The following is an 18,466-nucleotide window of genomic DNA, read 5'->3' as shown; positions in this document are numbered from 1 at the left end:
CATCATTGATAAACTTTAAAGCAAACCACAAACTCCTTTTCTCTTGTGTAACTACGACAGTGTGTGTGTGTGTGTGTGTGTGTGTGTAATCTGAGGCATGCGGTAATCAGTTCTCTTAAGCAAATCGAGTAATCAATCGTGCACCGAACCCTTTACTGTTAAAGCAACTGATGGGGAGGGTGAAGGGTATGCCCTTGCTTGCTACCAAAGTGCCACTTTATCAAATTTTCAAAAAACTACCAAAACGACTGCAAAGGGAAAAAAAAAAAATCAAATGTCACTACAGAGGGCCAGAGCAGAAGTTAACTATTTTCCCTCTGATGTCTGACCAGATGACTTCAACGTTTCACAGAAGCTGTCTAAACAGCATCTTCCCTTCCTGTGTACTGGCTGACTCAACCCTCCCTGGCACACTCCTTCACTAAATACTACACATTCATTAAGCTCTTGTCCTTTGAACGAATTCTCCTACTCTCTAGGTAACATCGCTTTACATTAACCAGTCGCAGAAGGGAACGAATGGAAGCTATCCAAAACAAAAAATTTGAGTAGGCAACTCTTATTAAAAGAGGTTTTAATTATGTTATTCTAGGAACTGGTACCTAAACGAAACACCTACAGCTTTCCAACACTCTTACCTTTTTACCCTCAAGATTTTTCCAGATTTTACATTGAGATAGCCCTGGAAGAAACTAAGCTGGAGTGTATTTGCCGTTTGATTCATTTCATTTATTCCTGGATCACTAAAATGAGGTTCTGGGTCTTGGAGAGGAAAATGAACTTGTAATTCTTAAAAGAAAGTTTCCAACAGTGAGTAATCTCTTCCTTCTCCAAGTCCCAGGGCTAGGCCGGGTCTCCCATTACCTACCCTCTCATACCGTGCAGATGAGTAAGGAGGCAGAGCGGCGAGAGGCAGGTGCGTGTCGTGGGGAGGTGGAGGCATGGCTGGGGCAAGGGAAGAGCCCCGCAGCCGCCCGCAGCCGAACACCCGCGGGCTGGGAGCGGGGAGGGACGGCGCGGGCACCACACCCTCCAGCCCGTGGTGACAACCCCGCGCGGGAGCCGGCCTGGGGCCTCCGGGCTCCGGCCTGCGCCCCGCCCCACCCGCAGCCCGGCTCGGCAAGACCAGCAGGCCTCGGCGCACGCTGCCACCGGGCCTAGTGGAGCTCCGAGCCCCGCCCGCCCACCCGCCTTGCCCGGGCTGCTCGCGGCCGGGCTCGGACGCTCGCGCTCACGTGCTGCCGGAAGGACGGTTTCGCTCTTACCCTCTGCAAGATCCTCCGAAACATGGTTTGGCCAGCCGCCGCCGCTGCCGCCGCCGCGGGGACTCTCCGCGCCCTATGCGGGTGACTCACGACTGGAGGGCGCGAGGGCCGGCAGCCGAGCCGGGAGGAGGGCGGGGAAGAGGCGGCGGTGGACGCGGCTTTGGCGGCCCCGACTTCCCCACAGGCGGCGAGAGGCTGCGAGCACGAGCCAGCGAGGAGGTAGCCAGCGAGCGCCGGCCCGCCTGCCGGGCCGCCCCCGTAACTGACAGCTGGGCGGGCCCGCCCGCCCGTGGCCGAGGGGCGGAGTCGCCGCAGCCCCGCCTCCTCGGCCTGTCCATCCGCAGGGAGGGCGGGGCCGAAGGGGGCCGGCCCGAGAATTCGGCCAATCGGAAGCGGGGCTAGCGTGACAGACAGGTGGCAGGAAGCTGGTGCCTCTGCTTCTTCCGCCGAGCGCTTGGACCTCTGGGCACCGGACCGTGCTCTAGAATTTGGAGGGCTGCGTCCTGATGGAGAAGATGAGTGGAGATCTCACGGGTCCCGCCTGGAGGGATGCCCACCCCGGGCTGGAGGAACAGGCTCCAGAGCTACCTTCAGCCGAGCTCCAGCCTACGATGGAAGTTTGCTAGCGCTCTTAGACACTGCGTCGACCCCGAACCGGATTCTCCTCTTGGCTGGAAAGGCTGATTCCACCACTAAGCTCTAAGCCAATGTGGACCCGAGAAATCAAGGCCTACTTAACTGTGTTGGGCTTCCCTCTGCTTTTCCAGACCCAGGTTACCCGCTTCCTTCCTGCTTCTAATTGCAACCAGAGCAACAATAAAGCATGGGAGAAGGCTAGGTTTTGGATTAACTAGGGGAGCTTGGGTTTATCCTTTTGTGACAGGGCAAAGGTTTCTTCATGTTATTTCATCTGGAGCCATCTTTGTTTTAAGCCGAAACTACACACACACACAAATACACACACACACACATATACACACACACACACCTTTTCTAGCCCTTCCATGGGAAAGCACCTAACTATGTTCTAAAACCAAGGGGTAGAGATACCCCAGCTAACTTCGTGTCCTTGGCTTCTGTTTAACTACTTGCTTGCTTCCTCCTGCAGCTGCCAACTAGGATGTGACTTTTCTGTGTTCTTTGTCTCTAAAAACTCTCTGTAATGTACATCCGAGATTGCTCTGTAACAAGTTTTTCTCCCCATCTCCACCCCACCCCCGGCAGTTCCAGTTCCTGGGAGGCCTCTAGCAGGTTCTAGATGACTAAACTGCACAAGGTGAGGGTTGGAATACTGATAGTACCTGGTGAACTGGGAGCTGAGAGAGCATAAGAAGACCTGGGAATTGGGGATGCCTAGGCAGGTTCCCAATGCCTAGATTGTGCAAATAAAAGGGGGCATTGAATACCTCAGGTACAGTTTCTCTGTCTGTAGCTAGTAATTCTAGGGACCTGTGGAAAAGCTAAATGCAGTGTCAATTTCTGAGTCAGTGGGGCCGCCAGGATGCTTCCCTCTCTGTTAGGTCAGGATTCTGGGAGGATACCAGATTCTAGAACTTTGTCCCTTTTTTGTATTGCATAGATTGCTTGTGCTGTTTATTGTTCTTGAGAAAATGAAAATCATGAGTCAGAATTCTTCTACCCAGAAAACACTCTGAACCTGATGAAATCTCGTTTTAAGGGTCTCCAGAGAAAATCTCAGGAGTCCAGAGAACAGATCTATACAAGAAAATTAACTACTTGTTGTAACCTTGATTGGTCTTCACATCAGGCGGGCTGGCCAGCTGAAGGCTCCTTCAACCTTCCTCTTATGCACAAAGGGCAACGTGTAGTCTTTAATAAACCAGGACACCTGGACCAGCATCCCACATTCTGGCCTGGAGGAGTACCAATCCCAGATTTAAAAAAAAAAGAAAAAAGAAAATTACTAACTGGACCTTTCCCCTAACACCACCAGTTTTGTTTCAGACGAAGTAAATGTAACTAAGGGGCAGGACAAGTGTAGACCTCTGGTCCTAGCAGCACTGTCGAGGAAGCTGTGCTGCCACCCTATACACTGAAACACCAGCCAGGCAAAGATACATGTCACCAGAGCCACTGCTGAGCCCTTCTCACACCTGATTCGGATCCTCTTATCAACGCCAACCATCTGTTCATTCTTCTGTTTCTGACTCTGACCCCCAGTCCCCTCCTGACTCCCTTTTGGAGGCCTCCTCCCCACCTGCTCTTTCCAAGGCACACTAGGCCTCCCTTGGTTGCCAGCTGCAGGATACCCTGACCACACTTTCACCCTCCCCAGGAACCTCATCTCTTGCCATTCTCACCTTGAGGGAGAACCCTGGTACGGGGCCCTTCCAGGATAGGAAAGACAGAAGACTCCCTCAGTCTATGGTAATTTATGTTCTGTTCTCCACTACTAATCTGTAAACCTGGAAACTGCAGAACCTCTCTCAAAGTAGCCCCAGAGTTTAATCCCTCTTCTGGAAATGATGTTTTATACATACAGGCCAACTTGGGCAGATTGTCAATGGCTACTTCAGACCCTCTTCACCACCAAAGAGGGAAAGAATCCTACAGGAAGCCCAGAAGCTGGTCTTGGGGGAACACAAGAGACCAATCAGTGACTCTACACTGATTGACAAGGTTTTTCCTTCCAGGCAACCAGATTGGAACTCAGTACAAGGTAGGGAGTTTCCTAACCTCTTTTGGTAGACTTTGTTGGGTGGTATCTAGGCTGCTGCTGAGTGCCCTACAAATGTGTTTAAATAAGATAAGTCAGGAAATCCCAGGCCCATATGAATCAGTCCCATCTGCTTTTCTGGACTCTTCAGGAAATTTATCAGATTTACACTCCAATCAATCAGAGGCTTCAGAAATTCAGAAGGCTATTAACATAGTCTTTGTTTTTCAGTCAACTTTAGATATTCAAAGACTCAGAGAATAGAAGGATTTGAAGTTGCAATTGCCTCACGGTGAACAAGAGGGATACCCAAGAGGATAGGCAGACCAGGAAATTAGCTAAGATTATAGTGGCAGCCCTTCCAGGAAGAGAGACCTCCATGTACAGGACTTAATAAAAGAAGGAAAGAAATCAAGAAATGCAGATGTCAAGTAAAGGAACACTTTGAGAAAAGTTTAATGTGCCCACTGTAACGAGTGGTCACTGGAGAGACAGATGCCCAAGAAAAAAAATCAGTGTGCCTACTCTGAAGGGACTGACCATGGGAAAAGTGAATACGCAAACCAAAAGACAAGAGACTGCATCAGTGCTCCAAGTAGATACAGACTGATGGGCTGTGGGTGCAGCCACCACCCCAGCCCAGAATTACTCTGAAGGCATGAAGATCCTGTCAATGTCCTAGTGGATACAGGGGTCACTTACTTAGTTTTAAATCAGACATATGGGCCACTAAGTAAGAAACAGACTGAGATACAATGACCTTCTGGTTCACAGATCTGCTCCTGGACCACTAGAACTGTTGACTTGGAAAAAGTGACTGTGACCCATGTTTTCCTACCCATACCTAAAATGTCTATATCATATTCTGGGGAGCCATTACTTACATCACAAACTAAGGGCAGAAATAGGTTTTGAAAAAGTTGAAATTAAATTTGACTTGAAAAACCCTAAAATTATGGACAAAATGTTACTATCTCATCGGGGAAGAATATATTCTATTAAACATCCCTCCTTTAGAGAAGAAATCAAGTCTTTTACAAGACCTACAACAGAAATTTCCTTCTGTTTGAGCAGAGACATCCCACTGGAACTTGCAGCCCCACAACCCCCAAGTCATAGTGGAACTAAAAAGCAATGCTACTCCCACTAAGGTAAAGGGATACCCTATGACATTGGAGGCAAAAAAGGGAATTAAAGTTTGAATTGATAGGCTACTTGAAGCCAGCATATTAGTCCCCTGCTACTCTCTTTGAAATATACCATTATTGCCTGTTAAAAAGCTGGGAATAGGCAATTATAGGCCTGTACAAAATCTCTGGGAAGTGAACAGAACTGTACAGGACATTCACCAATGGTTATAAATCCATACACTCCTGAGTTTAGTCCCTCTGGAGAAGCAGGTTTATACTGTAAAAGATCTAAAGGATGCTTTCTTCAGCATTCTTCTGGCCAGGTTAAGTCAGCTGATACTCAGTTTGGAATGAGTGGACATAGACGAAGGGACCAGTGCTCAATTAACTTCTGCTGGGCTGCCTCGAATTTTCAAAAACTCCAACCTTATTTGATGGGGCACTCCACAGATATTTGCAGGCATTCACCGCTGAGAATGTAACTCTCCTGTAATATGTGGATGACCTTCTGCTGGCAACTAAAGCATAGGAAGATTGTCTCCATGTCACAGACCAACAATTGGAGATACTACAACATCAGGGATAATGACCCATACTCGGTTGAAGCTCTCTTGAGCACCACCCCAGATATATGGATGACTAACTTCAGTACAACCCATTATCAAGCCTTGCTCTTAGACCAGCTGAGAGCTAAGTTTCCTCAGACAGCTGCCATTACATCCAGCCACTTTGCTAATGGAGACCAATGACACTACCATCCAACATGACTGCCTTGAGATTACCACTACATTGTAAGGATGGAAGCTGGACCTCACAGAAATCCCATGGGTGCAGCCAGACTTGGTAATGTTCTCAGATAGCAGCAGTTTTATCTAGGAAGATGCCAGGTATACTAAGACAGCTTTGGAACTGTGGAATATGTGACTGTGGAACATGTCCACTGGGGAGAAGCTCTTCCCCAGGGACATTGGTGCAAAGAGATGAACTAGTTGTGCTCACTGAGGTTCTCAAATTGGAGAAAGAAAAGATTGTAAATGTATATACTGACATTAGATATGCCTTTACCACCACATGTGCACAGAACCATCTACAGAGAGAGGGGCCTTCTAATGACAGAAGGAAAGATATTAAAAAAACAAGACTGAAATCCTGGACTTAATAGCTGCAATCTGGGTACTAAACTGAGTGGCTTTCATCCACTGTCTCAGACATCAGAAAGTAGATTCACTAAATGTAATTGGAAAGAGGATGGCTGACCATGCAGCCAAGGAAGCTGCCCTACAAGCAGCAAAATGTCTGCCTTCCATCCCAGAACCCATCTTACCTAATAGACTCCAATACCCAGAAAATTACTTAAAGGCAGCTGAAAAACTAGTCACCAGAACATGGCTCAAACTAACTGATGAGGAAACAGTGGTCCCTCAATGAGCACTAGGAAGATATTTGTCACACCACCTCCATGAATGGACTCACCTAGGAAAAAACAAGTTAACTGAACTTACAAGGAAAAGATTGTTTCTCACGGGAATGGACCAGATAACACAGGAAATTCCTCCAGTAAGGTGCCACCCAAGGCATCAAAGAAGGTGGCTCAGGACCAGGGAGATGTTGGGAAGTACATTTTAAAGAAATCAACACCAGGACAGTATGAATACAGATATTTACTTGACTTTATGGATATATTTTCTGGATGAATGGTGGCTTTTCCTTCCAAGCCAGAGGCTGCTCAGATCATAGTCAAGAAACTTGAAGCGATAACAACTAAGTTTGGAATGATCCATGGGAACAGAAATGGACAACCTTTTATATCTAGAGTTATTGAGAGCCTTTCTGCCATTCTGGGGATCAACTGGAAGCTGAATTGTCTATCATCCCCCAAAAGTTCAGGGCAGATAGAGAGGATAAATCAGACCTGAAGGAGACATTGACTAAATTAACCTTGGACTCTGGAAAAGGATGGGAGGAGATCTTTCTCTTACCCTTCTTAGGGCTTGTTGTACTCCTTACATAAAAGGTTTGACTGTTTTCATTTAGGGGAGACTTCCACCCATCTCCCTCTAATAGGGTTAGAACTCACCACTGAAGTCAGTAAACCGTCAAGTACTCCAGTTCATATAGAGTCTACATCTGACTCTGGGGGCTGTGAGCTACTTTAAAACTGCCCTCCAGACTCCACTGCCTCATTCATATCTCTTTCAACCAGGAGATGAGGTGTGACTCAAGAGCTGAAAGATGTTGGGATCCAGCCAGAAGGGACCACAATTGGTCATCCTGACCACCTGATTGCTGTCAAGCCACTTCCTACCACCACACCTCCTCTCTTCTCCCTAGCACTCTTTCAACCTCCCCAGAATCCTTAATGACCATGACAAGATCAGTATACCAGCTTATAATTACTATAAGTTCTTTGACCCAGATTGGATCTACAGTGAAGGGACCTGCTCGTTATTTAAAGAACTATGATATGTTTAGAACCCCATTTAAGAGTAAATGCAGATCTACCATCAAGGTTTTAAGCCTCCCAGGAACCACTCCAGCAGGTAACAGTTTCTTTACTGACCAGCAGAAACTATTTGCCTTGCATGTGCTAACTGGTTGTTTCCTTACTTATCCATATGGCATATGCATAAAACCATAAAGTTTTGCATCTTAGTATCCTTGTCTCCTCGAATGTGCATTTATGGTGGTCCAGGAGGAAGACAGCACTTATGTTTACAAACCCTTTCAGTCTTCCTACTCAAAAAGAAATATGCAGCACCCCTCCTCATACCTCTTCTAATAAGCTTAGGATTGCATGGACCAGACTTTAACTCAAAAACCTAGGACATCAAATATACCAGGGTCTATCCATATTAGAAAAATCTATTAACACAGTGTAAGAACAGGAGGAATCATTAGCTGAAGTGGTTTTACAGTATGGCAGGGGGCTCAACCAACTGCAGGACAAGGAGATTATTATTGTATGGCTTTAAGAGAAAATTGTCGTTTCTATGCAAACCACTCAAGAATCATTAGAGATAATTTGGCTACACTCCAAAAAAAAAAAATGCAGAATGAGAAAGGACCCAAAACAGGGAGGAAAATAATTTAAGAAGTGGAAGAAGAGGAAGAAGAAGAGGAAGAGGAAAAAGGAGGAGGAGGAGGAGGAGGAGGAGGAGGAGGAGGAGGAGGAGGATTTCCCCTCATTTTCAGGATCCTCTTGGCTAATAAGTATACTGCCAGCGATAGCAGTGCCCATAGCCCTCTGCTTCTGCTAAATACTGCATTAACTGTGTATATTAGATCCAAATATGAACAGGTACCCACCACAGAGTCAAGAGTTTGACTCAGGATACAACTCAAGGAGAAATGTGATGACTTAAATTATATTTAAAGCTTAATTACTGTGCATAAGGGATTTGAAAATAAAAATATCTCTAGCCTGTAGAAGTTATGTCAGCCAGCTCACTCAAAAAACAAATAACTTCCTGGAATGTTAACTATTCCTGTAATTGCTTGGTCTTGTACAATTTAATAGAAACTGTCCTTGTAAGGTAACAGGCCAAAATGCTAACCATGTTTTCCATTTCTGCAAACCAGCTTTGCTTGCTCAAGATAACCAATGTTGCAGGACATCTGTTTAAAAAATTGAGCTCCTGCTTACACACACAGGATTCTTGAACATAAGCGAGATATGTGCGAACAGGTAACCAGAATGTCACCATATGGTTTCTACCTTTATAAACTCCTGACTAACAGGGCACAGGGCTACCTGTAGTTCTGGTGCCAATATTTAAATAAAGCCTCTTCTTTGTTAAAATGTGCTCATGGTCTGAACAATTCACAACCCTAGGCCTATAACATTAGGATAGAGGATAGTAACCTGTTGTGTGTTGTTTACTGTATGTTGTGCCCCTGTTCCCAGAAATAATGACTTGAGACTTTATTATATTTACAAACACCTTGTCCATAACTTCTGGGTAGTTCTCTGACTAGCTCATAACTTAATATCCCATTTATTCTAATCTAAGTTCTGCCATGTGGCTTATTACCACTGCTCAGCTTTCATGTATCTATCCTCCTTCAAGTCCCAGGACAAATCCCCTGTGCTTCTCTCTCTCCCCAGAATTCAATCTCTGTACTGGTTGTCCCATCTTCTAGTTCCTGCCTAAGCTTATAGGCCAATCAACATTTTAGTAACAGATGCTACATCCATACAAAACACAAGAGATTCTCTCTATGATAACCCACTCATTCTTGGTTATGGCTGATTTCCACAACCCCCTTTTGAGACCTCTTAAGTAAACTGAAAATCACCATCACCTCTGATAAGGTCCAGACATATGAATACCCAGCAAATGTTGTTGACTTACACTCTGTGAGAAAAGTATCTTCTGGCTGAGAACCCTAGCCACAATCAAACAGTTTGACTAGCTCTCAGATTTACAGCAAAGATTCCTGGAAGTATGGGCAAAAACCAACCCCTTTTCCCAACCCTGGAATTGCTCCAACATCAAATTCCCACAGTGTTCACTAGTTCAGCTACCCCAATCCAGATCAAATCATACCCAATGACTCTAGAAACAAAAGGAGGAATTGCAGTCCATATTGGCTAACTTGTAGAGACAGACATCCTGTGATTTAACCTGAGACCTGTCACCCTGGAAAACACCTCTCCTGCCTGAGATTTAACCTGCGACCTATGATTATATATACCAGTTGAAAATCTGAGGGAAGTGAATAAGAGAGTGGAGAGCATCCACTCTATGGTCCCAAACCTATACACTCACAAATCTGAGTCCTCCAGAGAAACAGATGTATACTGCCTTGGACCTGAGATGCTAGTCAACTCAAACTTGCTTTTGAAAGGACAGACCCATTGAGAGGCTATAGTGGGCAACTTTCCTGGACCAAGTTGCCCCAAGGATTTAAAAACTCTCCAACCCTGTTTGATGAGGCACTGAGCACCGAGCTTTCACCTTCATCAGAAGTTTTCCAGGACCATACTCTTAGAGTATGTAGATGACTTCCTCTTAGACTCTGAAACTGAAATAGCTTCTAAAGGGACTGAAGGAAACTGAAATAGCTTCTGAGGGACTGCTGCAAAAGTTAGAGACCTTGGGCTACAATGTATCAGCTAAGAAAACCCAATTATGTAGTTCAGAAGCTACCTATCATGGCTACCAAGTGAAGGGAGACAAAGATCTTGTCTTAGTGTAGGATTGCTATAATCCTTCAGATCCCAACCTCAAAAATCTAAGAGACGGGTTTGAGAGTTTTTAGCCATGGTTGGATATTGCTGCCTCTGAACACAAGAGTTTTTAGAAATAGCAAAGCCTCTGTATACCAGCACACAGGGAGCACCCAGCTCCTTATCTGGACTGAGACTGAACAAAAAGGATTTGATGCTTTAAAAACAGCCCTGACTTTGTCTCCAGCCCTAGCACTTCCAATGTCTCGAAATCTTTTTTATCTGTTTATCCACACAACAAACGGCATTACAAAAGAGATTTTAATCTAAACTTTGGGGCCATTGGAAGTATCCTGTGACATACCTGTCCAAATGATTGGTCCTTGTTACCTCAGAATGACCTGCTTGTCTAAGAGCTGTGGTACCTACTGATATTCTAGTGAAAGAAATAAAAAAGTTAACTCTGGATCAGAATCTTATCCTCACAGCACCTCACGCAGTTGAGGCCCACCTCTGAGGAACACCGAACTGCTGGCTGTCTGTTGCCCTTGTGACCCATAACAGGCCCTACTCCTGTACCAACCTCAAGTCTAGTTTAAGAAACCTATCACTATCAATACTGCTACCCTCTTACCTGATGACAACCTGCTCATGCTCATACATGACCACCTTAAGGTAACCACTGTGGTCTAGGAAATCCTCTCAGATATAATGAACACCCTCCTGAAAGATCCCGATGCAGTACTTTTCACAGATGAAAACAGCTTCATTAGCGATGGAACCAGGCACTCAGATGCTATAGGAGTCACTTCAGCTTAAGTGATTTGGACCCAAGCTTTATGAACAGGTACCTCACCCAGCCCAGAAAGCAGAATTGATCATTCTAACCCAAGTTCTCGGATGGGGAAAAGGAAAGTCCATCATTATGTACACAGTCACTGTGCTTTTGCTACTGGGCATATCTTTTATATGATCTATAGGAAAAGAAGGCTTTTCACTGCTAAGGGAGGGAATCTTGGCTGTCGCGTCCACCCTCGACCAGCAAGGAAGACGCAACGCATGAGCTCTTCTCCAAGCAGTTTATTCAGGACTCTTGAACCATCTTCCAACTGACAATGATCTTCTAACTGACGACCCCGGGGGAAGCGTCCCCCAGGCTTAAGTACTCTAGGACTAGCCAACCCCCGTCTGCCACGTGGCAACAGCAGATAGGTACACACACACACACACACACACGGAGACAAGCCAGATCAACTGCCACAGCCATATAAGGAGTTGTTTACTCCTACAAGTCCTCGCCAGCAGGTGGCGGAAGACAGAGACCGGTGCCATCTTAAGGGCACAGCACTATGCGGCTCTCCACACTTGGCCTTCCTAGGGACTATTCTTCATTGCTGAGGATAATGAAAAGATGACTCCCCTAAAGCAAGAGGTAACTGGGCTACTGATCTTTCTCCCCAACAAGTGTCCCTAAAAACAGTAGTGTCTACTAATATTCAAGGGATACACCCAGACCTGGTGCTGCCTAAGACTCTGGTACAACAAAGAAGAAAGAGAGGATGCAAAAAGAAGGAATAAACAGCTCAAACCCAGCATTAGAGTCCTATGTCCTGCTGTCCCAGAAGCTGAGGGATTCCCATTTCTATTTTCTACTCTTGACAAGGTTCACCACTTAGTTAATCATTCCCAGCCAGAAACTGGCCAGAATTGCTGGTTGTGGTTAGAGTCCTATCCCCCATACCTCATAAGCATAGGAACTAACCATACTATCAGTTCATTGACTTACAAAACCCATTGTGACTGAGGACAGCCCAGATTAACATCACGTATCTAATATCCAAAAACCTTTAACCTATATACTTCCCCTTGTTCTGATGCCCGCTATTCTGTCTTTCGGGCTAATACACCTGGACAATAGAAGTATTACCAAGCTTCTGAGACTACTTGATGGTCATGTACTAATAGTTTGACTAAATGTGCCTCATCTGATGCTTTCCAAACTAAGAAACCCCTTTTATATGCCTGTACACACATCTAAAAGTATTAAAAGTTTGCATCACCAAGTTAGAACAACAGATTCCCTTGCAGACATTGTCCTTCAAACTCTGAGAGAGGCTTAGACTTCTCATGAGAAAAGGGACATATATTCTAGCTTTAGGAGAAACCTGTTGTTTTTATGCTAATCAATCAGTGTTGGGAATTGGTTATAATGCTTTGAATTAATTTGGCCCCTAAAATTGGGAATCTGCATATCTAAATGCTGAGGGTCCTTGTCCCCAATTGGTTTTTGATAGATCAATAAAGAGCCAACAGCCAATGGCTGGGCAGGTAGAATGAGGTAGAACCTTTATATTTGCTCTCTAGGAACTGGGAGAGGGGAAACAGAATCGCCATGATTCAGAGGGAGATGGATCAGGTTTAGAGCTGCTGAAGGAAAATCACCCGAAATATAGGTGAGAAAGAATGTGCCCCCCGCAGAAGTACTGCCCAGAAGTGTCTTGAGCAGCAAAGATATGGGCTGCTCAAAAGGAGCCAGAGCAACAAAGATAAAATACAGAATTATAGGGCATTAAGCCAGAAGTACCAGAGGAAAAGTGTGCTAGCTGCAGGTAGGATTAAAACTGCCCAACCTTTGAGCTAGTCGAGGAATATTTAAAATTAACGTGTGTGTGTGTGTGTGTGTGTGTGTGTGTGTGTGTGTCTGTGTCTGTGTGTGTCTGTGTGTGTCTGTGTGTGTGTGTGTGTGTGTGTGTGTATTTCATTCACAAATCCTGATAGCTCTTGGACCGGTGCACATGTGCAACCCATCTGGAGCACAAAGTGGTTTAGCTAAACTTGCTGCAACAAATTAGAAGTAATTAGAGAAAATCTGGCCGCGGTAGGGAAAAACTTGAGAGAGACAACAATTTGAATCTTTGGTCATTGGTACCAGTCTGGATTCTCTTGGTCCCCCTTGTTAACTACTCTGTAACCCGCACTGTCTAGGCCTTTAATTATCATTTTGACTTGATTGAGAGTAGCATCCTTCATTTTAAATTTCATGGACTATTATGGAAAACAAAGGATTAATTCAGTCAAATTAATGATCCTTAGGACCAACTACACTTCTTTAGAGTAGTATGAGTTCATGATTTGACTCATTCACTTATTCCAGTAAAGAATGTAACAGTGTAAAGGTTTCTCCATCTTGTTTCATTTGGAGCCACTTTTGTTTAAACTGAAACTGATCCTCTCCCCTTTTTTCCTATGTCCTCCCATGAGGTAAAATAATAATAATAATGATAATGATAATGATAATGATAATGATAATGATAATGATAATGATAATAATAATAATAATAATAAATAAAATAAAGTTCCTGCTGCAGAAACTTGTGATCAAAATGTCCCAGCTAACTAAATGTTCTTGGCTTCTGTTTAACTGCTTGCTTGTTTGCTTGTTTGCTTCCCCCTGCAACTGCCAACCAGTATGTAGCCTTTTTTGTACATGTTCTTTTTCTCTTAAAACTCCCTGTAATGTACATTCAAGGCTGCTCTATGAGAAATGTTTCCCCTCAGGCAGTCACAGGCTGACTTAATTCAGACTCTCAAGTTGGATTTTGGTCATGCTGATTGGCCCTTGGGTCTCTACCCTCAACACGTTGGGTCCTTAACCATATTTTATGGATTGATTTCATTAACATGTTGTGTTTTGTAAAGCCTTAGCTCGTGCTAAGAAATGTTAAGTCGGATTCTGATTAATACATAAATGAAGTAGTAACTCATCCTTAATGCTGGTGTTTCTACACAAGATGTCAACTTAGAACTGACCTCCAGGCAAAATGTCATTATTTAAATTTAAAAGTCGGCATTCCTATATCCTACAATTCCGCCAATATTCACTAGCCAAGAGGCTAGTGAATTCACTCTAGGTGGGTAGAACTATTTAATATTGCTTAAGTAGGGAAGGATTAGGAAACCACAAAATTAACCTTGTTCTTGGAGATTCAAGGGATACACAAACCTTGACTTCTACCAAGCAATACTTAGAGTGGTTATTAGAAAGTAAGTGTAACTTACTTTTAAAGGTTCAGAAAATTGTTTTCACATATTAATGACAATCTATTTTGTAAGATGTAACAAGATAACTTTTTTACCATGTATTGGTTTTTATAGTACAGCCGACAGTCAAACTTATAACTAACACATTATTAATCATTATTGATAACATGTGCTAAGCACACTTTCATCTCTTATCCATGTTGTATTTCAGAAAATACAAGAAACATTCTCAATGACAGAGTGATAAAAGTGACTTTGTGTTTTAAAAAATTAATTTAAATTTGTTTAATATGTATGTCATGTCCTATCCTGGAATGGATTTCTTAGGTAGAATCTTCAATTAATATGCTTAACTCTGCTATTTAGCTAGATAGATTGTTCAAAAATCTTTGTGTTCTTATGTGCTTTGTATTCCAACTCTGGAATAATATAGTTCAGAGATTAGTTGCTCCAGATGAAAACAGGCAGTGGTTGAGACATAATCAGGTAAGAATTCCCTTTAGTAATCCTGTGCATAACAGTTCTGTTTATCCTATGTGACCACTAATTCCCCCCCTCTTACCTTTCTCACATTAACATTCCACAAAGCACTTCTTTGACACCTATTGAGGTCTCTAATCCATTGACCTCTCTTACTTTCTTACTACAGTAATTTCCCTGGCCTGTTTATTTCCATCAAAACCCAGTTCAAAGGAAATTGAGTGGTGCAAGCCTATAATCCCAGCACTCAAGAGGCTGAGGCAGAAAGATCATGAGTTGAAGCCAAACAGAATCACTTTGTTAGGCCTCCTCTAAAAAATAAAACTACTGTCTCTTTCTCGCCTTCACACATTACTGAGATAAAGATTATTACTTTAGGCACTTTTCTTTTTAATTCTATCAACACAGTAACATGTTGACTAGTGCCCTAATTCAGTTAGGTAGGAAATTTACAGGGCTAGCCCTCCTTCTTAACTCTGTCATATTACATGGTATATGGACAAAGTCTTCAGGATCAAATACATAGCCACAGCTTCTATCCAGCATTCCCACAGCTTCTATAACAAAAAGCTGGCTGGCATAAACCCAGCACCAATATTCCCAGAGGCATAATAAAGTAAGAATTAAAATGCCTACTGCTGCCCTTGTGGAATATCACTAAAATCAGAACAAGAAAAAGATGTCTGCTCTCTCTTCTACTGTTCAGTACTTGAAGTACTAGCTAGAGCAATAAGATAAGAAAAGGACATAAAGGGGATACAAGTAGGAAATGAAATCAAAGTATCCAATTCCTAACCTCAGATGTCTGGAGTGTTCTTTACCCTATCCTCCCTTCATTGTCTAGTTATAATTCACCTCTAAGTCTTATACTCCACAACAAAGCTACATGGCCTATGAGAACATGTATTTTGTGGTCAAGACTATTATCATAGAGAAAAGCCCATGTGTATAATTACTTCTTTCCTTGCTGTGACAAATTACCTGACAAAAAGTTAAGGCACAGTTTATTTTGGTCTGTCATTGAGGCTACAGTCCATCAGGTATGGTAACAGGAGGATGAGGAAGCTGGTCCTATGCATCATCTGTCAGGGAAGAGAGAGATGATGTTGGTACCCAGCTCTCTTCCTCATGTTTATTCACCCCAGAATTCCAGCCCATGAGATGGCGCAATTAACATTCAGGATGGGTCTTCCCTCAGCAATTAAACCTTTTGTGAGACATTATTACAGGTGCACCACACAGTGTGTTTCCATGGTGATTCTTAAGCCAATCATGTTATAGTGGAAATTAACTACCATACTATCTAATTCACATGATACATGGCTATATCCAACAGTTGCATAGAGTATTCTGAAATCTTCCATTTAAGCTATTACCCAAATGAAGTCCTTTGTAAATACTAAGCCCAGAAATGTGTTGCCAACATAGAGCATGGAGATGGTATAGCACTTTAGCTAACATTGTCATTAATAAGGGAGTTGTTATTTTATGAGAAAAATATTATGGAGATTGAATTCCCCCTTCCCATCTATTTCCATTTGGCCTAAAAAGCATCTTTTTCTAATGCTTAGGAGAAGGGGAGAGAGAGAGAAAAATGTTAGGGAGAGAGAAGGGGGTCAAAGAGTCAGAGAGTGGGGGGGGGGCAGAGAGAGCAAGGAGGGGCCAAACAGCCCATTTTATAGCAAGCAAGGCTTACCTGGCTGTTGCTAGGTAACTTTTGGGCAGAGCATAGAAGGAATGCCAACATAAATGATGGACTTTTGTTTGAAATAAAGTAAAAACAAATTAATTTGGGGAGGCAACTAGAGAACAACTTTTTGAATATGCAACCCACCTCCTCCCTCCGTACTTGGTGCCTTTTTCACAGGTTATAAAGCATCATGTGGCCTCCCAAAAGATGAGTGATTTGCTGGGGGCACAGTGGTTCTTGGCACCCAAAGATCACTAGGGAAACCAGGAATGTTAACCAGACAGGGTGTTTCCTCAAAGGATGAACTACACAGAAGGCCTGGAGAGGATATTGTTAACAACCTGATGACCGTTGGCTAAATCTGTCAAATCTCACTCAGATCACCCAGAATGTTTATCCCAAACTCTCCCTTCCTAGACCTTTGTCTTTAGCTCTCAGTCAATAGAACTGAGATGTCACATGGACTTCACAGCCTGCTGATCTCTGTGCTATCTCAGCCAGACACCACACTAGATCCTACACCTTTTAGCTATAGAACTTATCTTCAGGGTCACATGTACTTTACAGAACAATTCTATGTAGTCACAACTTAAGTTTGACTGTGCAGCGGAATGATTGTTGCCTGGAAATCTTTCCCCCCCAAATTGTACTATCTTCAAATATGCTGACAATGATAATTAACTCCCTGGCGTCAGACTCTAGACGTTTGATCCAGCCTGGTGAAGTTGGACTGAACTAAGTTTTCATTCTCGCCTGTTCACGATTCATTTCCCTGCCTGCCATGACACCTACAGGAACCCCGCCCCCATACTCCCACAATGATTAACTTGCCTAATTTATTTCAAATGCAGTTTGCAATATTGTTCACCTTTAGTCATGGAACCAACTCAGTGACCTCATTTTTTAATTTTTTAAGAAACCTCTTTACTGATTTCCACAGTGAGTAGCTAGCCTAGTTTACTTTACTACCAGCTGTGTATAAAGAATCCCTTGAGAAAATATACTCATTCATTGTTTAAATGTAGACATTCTGATTGGGCTGAGGTGGACTCTCAATGTAGCTTTAATTTTCATCCTTCTGATGGCTAATGAGTGGACATTTTTCATGTATTTATTGGTTATTTGTAATTTGATGGATTGTGGGTTTGTTCTTGTGTTCTTTGAATACTCTAGATATTAATTCTCTGTCAGAGGCAAAGCTAACAAAGATTTTTTTCTTCCATTTAATAGAATAGCCATCCATTCCCTGACTATTTCTTTGGCCATGCCGAAGCTTTATTATTTTATGAGTCCTGTTTGACAGTTGCTGGTGTTACGTCATGAACAATTGGACTCCTGTTCAGAAAAAAAAAAAAAAAGTCTGTATCTTGAAGAGTTTTCCCTACCTTTTCCTCTAGCATTTTCAGAGTCTCGGCTCTTACACTAAAATCTTTAGTGCATTTAGTCTACTTTCATCTCCATGGGATGAAATACAGGGCTCTGATTTCATTCTTTTGCATGTGGAGACGCACTTTGCCTGTACCATTTGTCAAAGACGCTCTTTTCTCCAATGAATGCTCTAATGCTTTTGTTAAAAAATTAAGTAGCTACAGATATGTGGGTTTATTTCTGGGCCCTCTATTTAACAACCTTCGTCCTTGCTTCTGCTTTTGTGCCAGCACTGAATGGTTCTGTTAATCCAGCTATGTGGTATAATTTAAAATCAGGCACCGTGATCTGTCTACTCTGAAGACGGAAGCTCATTTTTCCTGATTGCCTCCGATGTTTAGAGTCTTCCACACTTTCCTCTGAATTTTAGGGTTACATCTTCATAGGCAGGAGTGATGAGACAGAAGGAGCTCTGGGTTTGGACTTTGTAGGGATCAAGAGCTCACACCTGAAAGGCAAGAGATGAAGTGGGGGCTGCATTTGAGAGCCTGCCACCAGAATCCATTAGATAGCAACAAGGACGGTCGGAGCTGCCAGCCAGGTGCTGAACCCACACAAGAGCTGACAAGACAACAGGTGCTGAAC

At 43.4% G+C, this 18,466-nt stretch overlaps 1 protein-coding gene across 2 annotated transcripts in view; it reads right to left on the bottom strand.

The window, feature by feature from the left end:
* Eea1 (early endosome antigen 1) overlaps positions 1-1,554 on the bottom strand; it is a 116,017-nt gene extending 114,463 nt beyond the window's left edge. The window contains exon 1 of one of the 2 annotated variants that reach the window (XM_028783097.1): positions 1,266-1,554. In XM_028783097.1, the coding sequence (XP_028638930.1) occupies positions 1,266-1,289 (24 nt within the window). In that variant the 5' untranslated portion in view covers positions 1,290-1,554. The remainder of the gene's footprint in view (positions 1-1,265) is intronic. The other variant, XM_028783099.1, reaches the window with a different exon arrangement.
* Between the last annotated feature and the right edge of the window lie 16,912 nt (positions 1,555-18,466).

Source organism: Grammomys surdaster, unplaced genomic scaffold (genome assembly GCF_004785775.1).
Source record: "Grammomys surdaster isolate TR1022 unplaced genomic scaffold, NIH_TR_1.0 958, whole genome shotgun sequence".
Lineage (NCBI taxonomy): Eukaryota > Metazoa > Chordata > Mammalia > Rodentia > Muridae > Grammomys > Grammomys surdaster.
The sequence above is the reverse complement of the archived record's forward strand: the minus strand, read 5'-3'. Positions and strand labels throughout refer to the sequence as shown.